At 45.4% G+C, this 14377-nt stretch overlaps 1 protein-coding gene across 1 annotated transcript in view; it reads left to right on the top strand.

Annotated features, from left to right (window-relative positions):
- The window catches only part of LOC124588311 (nephrin-like), a 178769-nt gene that overhangs the window by 68086 nt on the left and 96306 nt on the right, over positions 1-14377 (top strand). The window contains exons 8-9 of the mRNA XM_047131470.1: positions 7081-7206; positions 13305-13546. Coding sequence (XP_046987426.1) covers positions 7081-7206; positions 13305-13546 — 368 coding nt within the window. The remainder of the gene's footprint in view (positions 1-7080; positions 7207-13304; positions 13547-14377) is intronic.

Here is a 14377-nt window from a genome sequence, read left to right as displayed (position 1 = left end):
AAATCGCAATAAATTTAATCAAATCCCGTCCACGACCATAAAGAGAATTTGATGTTTTTGCTTACGTCTCTCGTCAGTGTCCACGCAAATAAATTCGGTCGGTGTGGTGTACCTGCGCCATTCGTAGCAGGTAACGGCTAATTAAAACTCAACCGCCTACTCACAACTGAACAGAGTGCTTATGTCAGTATCAATTTTCTCATTATATATGGCTCACCGAAAAATAATTTTTATCTGCAAAAAATAGTAAATAGTTGAATCAAGATAAAACGTTTTCAAAAATCTCTAAGGTATACCATATTTACGGATGATCTTACAGTGTTGGCGAACGCAAAGAAACGTGTTGTGCTGTAAATACAGCAAAATACGTAACTTTCTTTGCCTACTTGCTCGGCGATCAGTCTGAGCCACCAGCTGAAACAACCCAGAGTGTTATAATATCTATTAGGAGGTATTTAAGATTGGATACCAATGTGAATACAGCTGCGGGGAAGCAGGTGAGAGAGTGACGTTTATTGGAAGAATTTAGGAAAATGTAATACATCTACAATAGAAGATGCTCGTGACACCTGTTCCTGAGTATTCTTCACCACTGTTAGACCATTATTAAGTCTGACTGGCGCAAGAGCTGGGAAATATTCAAACAGGAATTAGCCAGGAGTTGTTTAGTGAGGACATCGTCCCGGATTAGTTGAGATTTGGAGAAGGAGGAGGAGATTAGTGTTTAACGGCCCGTCGACAATGAGGTCATTAGAGACGGAGCACAAGCTCGGATTAGGGAACGATGGGGAAGGAAATCGGCCGCGCGGGAACAATGATTTTCGGTTAACTTCCATATGATCTCGAATTTTATGACCTTGTGGCCATGACCTACCCACGAGATGTGAGTGGCAGGAGAATATTGTTCTAAGCAACATAACATTGCACCCTCTGCGTGCCACACGATGCCGCTGGATGAGTATTTCCATGGCACTCTGATGTTAACGATGCTAGTCCATGACAATACTTGCTACTGTTCTTTGGATGACCTTCACCTCCACTATTTACATGTTAAAAGTTCCGGCTTACGAGCTCACAAAGAGAGGACAATGGTTTTCTAAGCCACTTCTGCTGCGAGTGAATTAAACGATTTCAGGCTGGTGCTCACATTTCCGTTCACTAATGTACCCGTACCTCTTTAAAACGCTCTGCAACGATTCTGAAAGATATTTAACAATAGTTTCTGTTCCCAAAGACTGATCACCAAGTGTGCAAAGGAAAAATAACAAGTTCTTCTGTCTTATACCCGTGCAGTACATCAGTTGATTTATGTTGACGATCAACTGCAATATATGTCACTAAGCTTGTAGATTTTCCTCATTTGCAATCAATTTTCTGGCTTTACGGTTTCCTGGAGTTCAACAGCATTATCCGGGAACATTCGAGTACACTGAACGCCACTCGCATTGTCATCCCTAAGCTTGTTTTGATTTAGTGGTCATAGTCTAAAACTCCTATAACCACGTCATGTCTTTCTTATCTCCCACATCCTCCTTAATCACGTATGGAAAGGTTATCCTATGATTATTCATACTTTTATTCCCGGAGATGAATGTCCTACAGTGATTCGTAAGGAAATTGCAATCCATCTCTTGTTGCTGAGAACAAATATTTTATTTACCTTGCCAACATTCGTTTTAATACTTGTCGTCATTGATGCTACAACTGCATTCTATACTGAATTTAAAACAGTGGATCTGTTCATCACCAAGAAATTTAAAACGTTGTCCCCACAAGAAACTGCTCAAGGTGATTTTCGGATGAGTGATTTCGTACAATATAACATTAATCGTAGTCCGTGGCACCTGTTCTTATCAAGTGAGTCTCGCAGTCTACAGTTCGCGAGTCCTAAAAGTATCGTGATTCGAGTCATGTATCTGAGACTGGACACATTTACTCAACAGATAATTAGGGTTTAAAGCCCCATTAATAACAAGGTAATTAGCGACGGAACACTAGGTCAGCTTCGGGAGGGATGGGGGAAGAAAACTGGCTTTTAAAGGAATCATTCCAGCCTTCACCTCAAGCGATTTAGGGGAAACCTAAATCTTCATGGCAGAACGGTGATTTTAAAAGTGGGCCTCCAGAATACGGGTCCAGAGTGCCAACCACTGCACCATTTCGCTCGCTCACAATGACTGCGCAATGGCTCTTGAAATTTCTACGTCTACTGAGGACTATGCCGTGCAGAGCAGTGACCTAACGGCTTTGCACGGATGAAGAATGAATACCGCAAAAAAAGAAAAAGAAACGCAACACGATGGAATTATCAGAATGCGACGGAAATCCATAGATGTAATTTACATGTAGAGAAATTTTTGTGATTTATCCAACAGAAAGTGCTTCACGAACTGAGCAAGTCAGTAACGCGTTGACCCATCTCTGGCCCTTGTCCAGACAGTTATTTGGCGTGACAGTGATTGACAGGGTCATTCGGTGTCCTTCTGAAGATATATCGTGACAAATTCTCTTCAACTGACGCGTTAGATGGTCAAAACGCCAGCTGATTGGAGGGCTCTGCCCATAATGCCCCAAAACCGTTACCAGTTAGTGAAAGAGCTAGCAACCTTGCTGGTCATGGTAGATTTAAGCAAGTACGAAGAGAAGTAGTAGAAACTCTCGTCGTGTGCGGGTGGCCGTTATCTTCCTGGATTGTAAACCCAGGATGGCTTGCCATTAAGGCAAGGAGTATAATTGTCTTCAGTGATGAATTCTGCTTAGAACAGAGCACCGATGGCCAGCGATGATGTGACTGGAGCCGCCGTGGACAACAATACCAACCTGACTGTCGCCCACCATACGGCCCTAAATTGAGGACGATGGCCTGGGGTGCCATCATATTTCACAGCACGACCACAGCAGGACCCCATTGGTAGTCATCCGCAGCACCATTACGGCACAGCGGTACATCGATTATATTCTACACCTCGTTTTCTTTCCCTTCATCGGAAGCCACACTGGACTTCAATTTCAGCAAGATAATAACCGCACGCACACGGTTATTGTTTCTATTGCATGTCTTCGTCTTTGCCAAAGCCGGAATGTTCGCCGGATGTCTCCTCAATTGAGAAAGTTTGGAGCATTATGGGCAGGGCCCTCCAACCAGCTATAGAATTTGACAATGTAACGCACCAATTGGACAGAATTTGATACGACATCCCTCAGAGGGACATCTAACAACTTTATCCATGAGTGTCAAGCCGATTAACTGCTTGCATAAGGGCCAGAGGTGGACCGACGCGTTCCTGACCTGGTTTGTGAAGATCTTTCTCTTGAACAACTCATTCAATTTTTCTGAACGTGCCATCATTTGTTTGTTGTATATGTACATGACATCTATCATTTTCCGTCTCATTCGGATAATTCCATCGCGGTGCGTCTTTTTTTTTCTTTGAGTGCAAAAAGGTCTATACGCTGTTCCGTCCTACTTTTACTGTATTTACACTGCTGACATGATTTTAATTACACATACGTTTCCTTTCCGTACAGAGCTCACCTCTTCTTACTTTGTTGTCTGCTTTAAGATTGGTCCATCTCTACCACATCCCCTGAGCGCGTCGGTGCTGCCTCATTGTCTGTTGTGTACACCAGGACTGGTTTCTGGTGTCCGGGGCAAGGAGGCTTTGACCAACCGTTAGACGATGTGGCGGTCTTCTAAATGGGTTGCGGTTGGGACCATTTGTGCTGGCTTAAGGACAAGTGGTTTTCTCAAAAATGGTAGAGATTTTCCAGTTCCTGTGGGAAATAAACTTTGAAAAGCCATAGCCAGAAGCTGCTCTTTTCTTAAAGTTTCTAGTAGCAAAAATTGCAGCAATATCTAAATTCTCTCTGTTTCATGTGGATCGCATACGGCACAGTCACGTTGAGATTACCGTTGCCTGAAGACTAATGCCGAAGTTAATATCGAAAAGTGAAATCCATACCAAAGTAATACTCGAAGATTCTATCACCCGTCTCGTTAAATGCTGGGAACGCTCAAATCCAAAACTGCAGCAAGTCCCTCATACTCCGTTGCCGCCATCTTGGCCGATCACGTACAGTGATGAAAATGGTAACTGTTACACCACTGACGCTTTGATCCAACGCTTACGACCTCATACCCTAGTATTTCCCATCTCTGTCGCATAAATTGATTACAACTGTTCCTTGTTATCATTATTTTCAGTACATAGAAAAGCTAGTACATGATGCTTAATGGTTGCGTCTAACTTTGCTGGAAGTTTCAGATACAGATCGCAGCACAACATGTACAGACGACATGCACGTGCAGCTGTTCTTTAAACTACGAGAAAGGTCGAATCGTTATCACAAGGGAGATGGGACTATCATAGTAACAAATCCCATACACAGTTCGCTGTAATGCGACAACTGCAAAAGGAGTAGTGACGAGGTGTACTGGGCACAGCAGTGTCACACCGTCCTACCTGACGCACTGCACCAAGAGAGTACCGTAGGATTGTTCGATTACTTCTGACGAATAGACGACTGACAACAGTTGGAATTCGGGCAGAGGATATAGCGACAGGTCACCATCAACCGTCGGGAAGAAATTACTGAAAATTAGGATTAGGTTTGGAGATTCCACGCGACGCTTGGCCCCGACACCACACCAGAAACAACAGAAGCTAGCGTGGATGGAGCCAGGGCCAACCAGAACATTGGATGTCAATATTTGGTGCTCAGCGATGAGTCTCGATTCTGTTTGTAGCCATCAGATCTTCGCCAATGTGTACGTACTCACAGACGTCCTGAAAGTATCTAATGCCCTCTAATTCCTGGAACCACGGTGCGCATGACGCAAAAGGACTGATTTGTTGATTTTATAAAGGAGTGTGAATGCTTGCCAGTTTGTGGCCAGATGGATAAAGTTTTTGACACACATTTCGTGACCAGATTACCAAATGGCATATGCCGGCTTAATAACACAAGGTACATTACTGCACTTCGCACCACAAACGGCCTGATGAATGTACGAATCCGTGGCTAGCCTGCCCATTCTCCTTATTTGCTATCCACAGTATATGTCTTGGATGTGATGGGTAGCCACACCTCTTTCCAGACAGCAATACTCATGAAACGACAAAGAGTTTTGTACATGCCAAAATATTCCTCTAGGTGACATTTGAGATCTGTTTGCTCCCATACCACGATGAAGACAAGAGTATTTTTGCGCACATGTTGGTCACATCACAAGATGATGTACACTGCCGGAAAAAAATACATCGCGAAGGACTGTTCAGGTTACAGCATGTACATACTGAGGGGTTGTAATGTTAGTAATTTATTTGTCACGGTCACCGGACCGCAATCCGATGGCGCCCAGGAGACTTGTGAGTGCAACCCCTCTTTCGACTGTGCAGGCAGTAATTGTACCGAGTTTACAGATGAACAGTGTTTCCAACATTCATTCTAGAGTACCACCATGACCCACTGACGAGTACGTACTCGTATTAAACAGCCATATGAACGGGGTCGCATTGTGGACCTGCGTGGAAGCTATATGAACGTCGCGGTGGATTACTGCACATGTTGGGCACAGACCGTTGAGGTGGGTAGCTGCTTTTAATAGTGGTCTGTCGGACCATCCCACATATGTAGACCAGACTCTGGGCGTCCGCGGAATACTGACGCATGTCAAAATCGACGAATTGTGCGAGCAACGGTGGTCGAGCCAACAGCTTCCAGGGTCGAAATACGGACACATGTAGCATCCGCAATGTCACCGGGGACCACTGGAACCCATATACTTGCTGCAGGGATGACATCAGGTGTGCCTCTCGTCGGCTACCACTGATACTACGTCACCGTAAAGCATGGCTACTCTGGTGATGCGAAAGAGTTAACTAGAGATTGGAATGGCGCTCTATTCCTCAGTGATGGGGCTAGGTTCCGTCTGTATGCGTGTGATAGACCTACACGTTTACAACGTAGACATGACGGTTGGCTATTCCAGACCTGTGACACACAGGTCCCATCACAGACTTCGTAGTGTGAGGGTCATCAAACTCCCCGTCACATTTGGCGTTCCTGGAGAGTAAAGTAAGCAGTGCCAGCTGCATTGCAATGGCTACTACCATTTCTGCGACAGGAAGGTAACGTGCTTCTTCAGCATGACAGTGCACGTCTACATATCGCTGCTGCGACGCAACGTACTCTTCGTGGTGTATAACAACTTCCTTGGTAATCAAAATATCCACGGGTGTACTGCCGGTCTAGAGTGTCCAACGGGCACAATATTTCGGCGATCAAACATGTCGCCATCATCAGGTGAACTGACGGACTGAACTCCTGTGAACGTGCCGGCACGGAGATCCGTACGCTATGGCTGCGCAGGGGAAACTGGGTTCGGTCGCGGCGGCGGCCGGTTTAAATACCCTCCGCCCGCGGCGCGCTCCGCCCACCGTCCGCGCCCCGCGCCACGGTCGCGCGGTGGAACAGATTGCGACGGCGTCTGAGATGACGTCGGTGTGATGGCTCTGTCCGCCGTGGTCGTCACAACTACACGTTTGCTCGATTTACTCTTGATTAACCCAATCGCTGGTTCCCAAGCCTTGCTAAGATTATAGCCACAGTCACGGTGTATGAGGTCGTCAATGGTGCGAATTTCGATGGCCTCTCTAACAACGCTGTCCCAGTATCTCGACGTCTGTACCAGAATCCTCGTGCGTTCATACTCCATAGCGTGATTTTCCGATAAACAATGTTCAGCGACCGCCGACTTGCTCGGATACATCAGTCGAGTGTGCCTCTGGTGTTCACGGCATCGATCCTCGACGGTACGCATCGTCTGATCAATATACGACTTGCCACATTGACACGGAATTTGGTACACGCCGGCGTTCCTCAAACCGAGGTCATCTTTGGCGCTCCCCACCAGTGCACGAGTTTTATTCGGAGGACAAAACACAGTTCCGACCCGGTGTTTCTTCAAAATGCGGGCGATTTTCCCCGAGAGAGCTCTTAGAGGACGACATCTGCAGGCGGTCTGAATGACGTGAGTGCTTTGTGACCGAGTGTCAGTCCAGCTCTCCCCGCATGCAGGCGACGAGTCGCTGTCTGCGGCGCCAGTGATGGGCGCCGTGCTGGGGGTGTCCCTGACGCTGCTGGCCGTGGCCCTGGGGGCGGCAGCGACGCTCAGCCGGCGATCCAGGAGGCGGCGCCACCTGCGCGCAGCCGCCGCCGCCGCCGGCAAGGCGCTGCCCCCGCACCACACCGCCGCCCTCATCGCCGAGGAGAAGGATCCAGACCTCATCCCAGCCGGCTTCGGTAAGTTGTCTTACTGCTGCACAATCCTCCCGTCCTCACTACAATAGCCCTCACGAGCAGATTTTTTTTCGAGATATCAGACGTATTAGTGATCTGGGATTATATTGTTTGAACTACTGTCTCATGAGCACCCGTTTGACACTTCAGAGTTTGTGTGTGCCTTGTCTTAAAATTGCAACAGCATCGGGGGTAGCATATGACTAAATTTAACTTACTGTGCATATACAGTAGAGTGGAAAGAAATACATGAGTTGTAGGTTATTTAAGGGTATACAGAGTGGGACACAAGGTAGACACTTCTGGCAGCAACAATAGCTTTAACGTGGTCTCATCGAGTCGAGGTAGGCCTGGATGACAGATACGGTTGCGTGAGACCATGCTGCAACAGTTCTCTGCCAGTGACGTATGTTACGGTTCAAATGGCTCCAAGCACTATAGGACTTAACATCTGAGGTCATCAGTCCCCTAGACTTATAACTACTAAAACCTAACTAACCTAAGGACATCACACACATCCATTCCCGAGGCAGGATTCGAACCTGCGACCGTAGCAGCAGCGCGGTTCCAGACTCAAGCGCCTAGTACCGCTCGGCCGTAACAGTCGGCGTATGTTATGCCTCGTGTAAGAGAAAGACGCATTTACCAGTACATGTCGGAATTCAACAGCGTCAGATTCATGCCCTGTAGAGACAGCAGATTATCGTTCCGCGATACTGCTGCTCGCTTTTTTCAGCATTTTATGAACGTCATGCGAATATGAAATCAATAAGTTTAGGAGTGCCATGCGCAAGGGCTCTACACGGCTAGTAACCGAGAGCACTTCCATGTTGTACCTTAGACCCTGCAGAATCGTAAATAATCGTTACGTCATTGGAGTCAGGAACTCGTTTGCAGCCAGTGGTATACGCAGGGATAGCGTGACGACGTCTGGAGCGGCACGGACTGTCAGCACGGCTGCCATTGTCGCAGCTTCCACATACTCGGCAACAGATGAAGGCGTGAATATGGGGGTGCGTCTGACGGCGACATGCACACAGGAGTGGCACTGTGTCGCCGTTTCAGACGAGTCTCGATTCCGTGTACGGCACGACGATGAACGTATCAGGGTGTGGAGAGTCTGAACGATGCGGGTTGCATTCATCATCATCACGTGGGCACTTACTTGGCTTCTTGATACAGGCTGCCACTGGACACACAACTCGATCACCTCTGACAACATGGACACCAAGAATCACATTTCTGTCTTGTTAAGAGACGTGGCCGTATCCTAACTCTGAGATCGCCGTGAAATCCTTCAGTAAGATGAAGCAAGACCACTTGGTTGCCGTGCAGTTCAGACCTGTCTTGATAGAGGAGGTGTTTGACTCTTGTCCTGATAACAGTTCCAGATCTCTTACCCACTGAAACATCGATTCATAGGTGGCCGAGGGTCATGCGAGCCACTTACATGCCAGGCACTGTAATGTTTGGCACTGTGTTGAAGCAGTGCTGAAGTTCATTTCGACTCTATGCCCAGCGGCTTAGAGGCATAGTTTATGCAACAAGTAGCAGATTTTTCTATTAAATTACCCTCCACAGCCCAAAATCGACTACAGTTTTCATTTAGTCTTCCTACTATTCCATGAACCCTGAATTCGAAAGGTTTCGATATTTTCTGCACTTCCTGGCGCCATGCTTTTAATGGCCAACATTGTAAATGATGATGTAGTTGTAGACTGAATGCAAACGTCTGTGAACTAAAATGGGCTCCTTCTTATAAGAACCTAACATTACTGAAAAGTATCTGGCAAGTACACAGATATCCCTTTTATTTTGTGTAAAAACTATGATACGTCATTTTCTATCGAAGGGATAAAAGATGTGTATAGTGAAATGATTGTTTACTGGGTTGATCAGTTTGATAAAACTGGTCTCAGTGTAACGATTCATTTGATTTTGGCAACAGTCGCACGTCAAAACAGTGCGGCAAATATCTCCTTAATTCTGCTAGCAGTATCGTTTATTATCTGTGAATATTGGAAAAATCTGGAACTGCATGAAACAACACTGGAGGGCTGACTTTTACTATATAATGAAAAACAGCGAAGTCGCAGTCGAGATGTAGTAGGTAAGGAAGAGTTTTCCACATGGCATGAATGAGAATCTATGATCTGTTACGGATAATATGGGACAAGAATCGTTAGTGTAAAGGCTTTTCCCCATTACAAATTATGCTATCTTTCCGGAATCGTTTGAATCGTTCAGGCTGCAGTACTTACGTGGTAACTATGGGATCAATTATATTTATATAGATGACTTTGTCTGAACGAGTGCACTCTGTATTGTATCACTGATGGTTTGTGGGGCGCTCAACTGCGCGGTCATTTGCGCCCGTACAAAATCTTTTACATACCCGCATTAAAAAAAGTCCAAGGGAGTGATATTTGGAAACGCCGTGGCCAAGAAATTGGCCCATCCCTCCAAATCCATCTGCCTGGAAATGTTTCATTGAGGAACAGACGAACATGCAGTCCCCAATGTGGTGGTGCACCATCTTGCTGGGAAATGATAGTTGGTTGTAAGTCAATCAATTGTGGCGCTTCATATTCGGTCAGAAGGTCGAGGTAAACATCTGCAGTTACTGTAGACTGTCTGAAGAAAAATAGACCAATTATTCGGTTCCACATGATTCCACACAACACATTCACCTACGGTCGCAGGTTCGAATCCTGCCTCGGGCATGGATGTGTGTGATGTCCTTAGGTTAGTTGGGTTTAAGTAGTTCTATGTTCTAGGGGACTGATGACCACAACTGTTAAGTCCCATTGTGCTCAGAGCCATTTGAACCATTTTTGAACACATTCACTTTTGGACTATCCCGCTGAAGCTCCCTAGTCACGTGGGGGTGTTCAGATCTCCAGATTCTCACATTGTGTCTGTTTAATGTCCCATAAACATGAAATGCTGCCTCGTCACTGAAACAAACTCGCTTGAGGAGTGCTTCATCCTCAGAAAGGCGTTCCAGCATGTTCAGTCCAAACTCTGCCCGTTTTGGCTTGTCATTTGGCTCAAGTGTCTGAAACAGTTTCATTTTGTAAGCGTACAACTGGCAGCAGTTCGGATGAAATTCGTAGGTGAACGAGTGAAGACGCTTAAAACGTGATCGATGTTTTCCTCGGATGTTCTTGGTCGCTTGCTCCTCCCTTTATGCAACACTGTCCCCGTCTCCATAAATTTCTTGTGCCATGCACGGATTGAATGGCGCGATGGTGGATCTCTTCCATACTTCGTTCTGAAGTTATGTTGAGTCTCAACATCCGATTTTGTCTCAAAAAACCAAGACACACATTGTGCTTTCTCTTGAGGAGTTGCCATTGTATAGAGGTTCACTTCCTTCCATCAACAGAGTATCTGAAACACAAAATTTCGGTATATATATATAAACTTAAGTAAACAGTGATTACAATAAAAGAAATTTTGTTAAAATATTTCGGCAATTACCGTTGTAATAAAATTTTGAAGTTGTAAAGGGACTTTATGGACACCCCGTATATTTTTTTCTCAGTGCCTTGCAAGGTTCTAGGGGTAAACTTTAAGACATGATGATTCATATAATTTTTTGTCTACGACGAAGTCATTGGAAACGAAACACAAACTTTGTTTGAACAAAGATGGAGTAGCAACTCAGCAGCGGGATTTTCAAAAAACATATGTTGTACAATGTTTTACCTAAGCTACTTAGGGAAATAACGAGAAACCTAAATCAGTAACTTCTGACGGAGATTACATCCTTGCTTCTCCGGATTGCCATGATAGTGATTTAATCACTGCTCCATTTCACTTCGTTGGTAAATAGCGTTCACCATATTGGGCGAATGGGGAGGGGACATCTTTCATTCCAATCAAAAAATTTATATTTGCGATGTTAGCCAATAAATTAATCCTGAAGCGAACTGACATAGATTCTGCTTCGAAGTCTGTACTGAGATGCAAGTTCCCCAACCTTTCAAAAGGTCAGTTTATTTAAACTGACACCGAACGTCTCAGCAATCTCCAAAGCATGCCTTTGCCAGTTAGGATTCTCGTGTTGCACTCCCTCGACTGAGCTCTTTTATGCCTAAGAAACTTAATCTCTTCCTAATTAAAGCCACAACTTAAATTTTTAATCACCTGGCTATCGACGTGACTGCTGATCAGTGTAAATATCCGTTGGTAGCTAATGTGTGAAATACAGCCACGTTATAAGTAACTGTACTCTTCGTAGCTGTGCAGACAACAGCTAACCTTCTTCTTCCTCTTCTTCTTCACTTCAAGGAGGTAGGTCCTTCGGTTTTTCCGATTTAGGTCCTGACATCTCATCCATGGTCTTCCACGATATCATTTTTCGTTTCGCTTCAAATTCGATTCTTGTTTAGTTTTCTCTCTGACATCCTAATAAATTCCAGGATCAGCTCCGATGTCTTCATTTCTTATCTGATCCCTCACACTGCAACCCTTTGTTCTTTTCATAAGGTTCATTTCAGTGTTCCACATACTTTTTTCTTCTTGCTTTCGTATTATCCATTGTTAGGAGCCAAAACAGATGAGCCATTACTTGAAAAATATTTAGTTTTCTTTTCTTTCATTCCACATATTGTTGCCTAGTGTTCTTTGCATTTTATGGTTCACCATACAATATTTAGTTGATTTATTCTATAGGTCATTTTCAAGCTAACAGCTTAGCTGGCAGAGGATTTAAAATGGGAAACTAATTCTAAAACATTACCGTGTTGCACGACTTAGGAATGTAAGTGATTTTATCCTTAAAAACAATGATTGTAGCCTTTCTTCATATTGTAGAGAACTGTGTACTGTAAGATCAGTTAAGTTCATAAGACAAAATATTGTACAACCCCTTAAACAAGAAAACTGGTCGCTTTGGAACAGGCGATCTCGAGATCCCAACAACGTAAGACTTATCAGTGAAACAGTGCGAATGTGTAAGTTGGTTGTATGGAACCACCGTAGGAAAAAAGTTCGACGTGGATACGTGAGTGTATGGCAGAAATGAGATATCCTACTTGGATGTGCCCATGACAACACCTTGAGAGACGTTGTCACATTTCAACGGAACTGTCCACCTTGTTTCCTTGGAGTGATGCACCACTCGTAGCCATGTACCGTGGCGTAAGAACAGTGGTCTTAGTAAGATCTCAACCGACTGGGGGCGATTGTTACTCCTTGTCAATGGCAGTCAATTTCAAACCTGACAGAAATTGTTGTTATTAGTGAATGTGGGTGCACCTTATTCAGTTTTCGATAGAAAAGTGTGAAAAGACGGTGCGTTGACGGTGTAGGTAGTGTTAGAGGTCGTTCTGTGGAATATCTAAGGCGTTTTTCGTACCATTAGTTGAGCCGAATCATCCCGGTTACCGGTATATGAACCAGAATGTCTGTTTCTGCATTGCTGGTGATCAAGTGTTGCCCTTCCTTCCGCATCTGCTTCATTCGCATCTTTAAATGGTCCGTGATCGTAGGTCTGGTTTGACTCAAGCATCCTGTCGCACCTCTACTGTCCTCCTATGTCACCCCATCACGACCCCCTTGAAATGACTGGGCTTGTTTAGAGCAGCGCCTGAAACGTATCAGCTAACGTCACCTCGGTTTAGCAGCTGTCAGGATGTAATCATCAATGACTGACTTGAATGCGTCATCGCTGAAGAAACTTGTGGACTCTGTTCCTCGTCGAAGTGAGTCCATTGTCACTGTTGGAGACAGTTCTACGCGGTATTTGCGTGGTATCATCTGGGAATGACTAACCCTCAATCCGGTCTCCTTATCTCACAAATGAAAGAAAAAGTACACAGTATTTAAGTGACAGGAGTTTTAGAATTTTAGTCATTTAAACTAAATTATTGTTTTTACTAAAGTGGGTCGCCATCCAAGACTGTGATAACGCTATTGATTGCGTACAAAATGGATTAAATTCGTAGAGCGGTTGTAGTGCACTAATCTGAAGGTAACTCTTGTCACCTCTGCAGCTGGCGGAGGGATGCGAGCGTCGGGCGACCGCGTGCCGCTGTCCGCGCCGTCGCTTGGCAACGGCAGCGTGGTGTCCCCGGCTCTGGCAGGCAGCCTGGTGTCGCCGCCGGCCAGCAAGCTGCCCACGCCGCAGGGATCCCTCACTCTGGTCTCGCCGCAGGGCCCGCTCGACGCGGCCAGCATGCTCACTCCACTGGGCTCAGCGCTCTGGCCCAGGACAGTCTCACCGCCCCCTGTAACGGTGAGTACTGCACCTGCTGCCGAGTTGTAACATCAAGGGAAACGACACGAACAACGTGGCACTGCTTACGTATTTCGCAAAATGCAGAATCAGACTTTTCAAGCTGGCATGTCTTGTGCGCTGCAGAACAACCTCCTGTCATGGTCGCCAAAGGAAAAATGTGTGCTGAGGAGCAATGTAGTGCGGGCCGTGTTGCTGTGTTTCGTCAGGAACCTTATGGGACGACCACATTGCTATTGTGTTAAGAACACATTACTAGGATGTTAAGAACACCAAAAATACTGAATGGAGAATCTGCACAATGTTAGGATTATGAGCGTGCCAGTCATCAGAAAACGAATAATTAATAGCCTTCTCATAGTTCTGACACAACCGGCGTGTTTCCAGATGAAGTCCGAAATTAAGTGAACGTAGGCAAAATAGATGAAGAAAAAAAATAAATTGTCTGCAATACGTCGCCTTCATTTCCCGTCACCCGCGAAAATGACCACTAAGTCACCCTTTGTAATTAGGGACCGACAGTCAGTAAAATTCTTCTGGTATACGTTTCCGTTATCTGCATGTAAAATTGTCCAACACTTCGGCCGCTGTTGCAAATGGCCTTCCTCAGGGTGTTTTGGCCACTGTGGCAAATGGCCTTTCACAGTGTCTTTAGCCTGTTTAAGAAACAGTGGCCGAAAGGCTGGAAGATTTTACATACTGACAGTGTGATACTTTGAAGAACTCTCTTGACAGTGACAGGGACTGTGCATACCTATACTTGCACTACAGTGTGAATCTGACCTCTACCAGTAGGCCATCTGAAGTTGATCGTTGTTGTTTGTTGAGTGT

The sequence above is a fragment of the Schistocerca americana genome, chromosome 1 (genome assembly GCF_021461395.2).
Source record: "Schistocerca americana isolate TAMUIC-IGC-003095 chromosome 1, iqSchAmer2.1, whole genome shotgun sequence".
Lineage (NCBI taxonomy): Eukaryota > Metazoa > Arthropoda > Insecta > Orthoptera > Acrididae > Schistocerca > Schistocerca americana.
The sequence above is the reverse complement of the archived record's forward strand: the minus strand, read 5'-3'. Positions and strand labels throughout refer to the sequence as shown.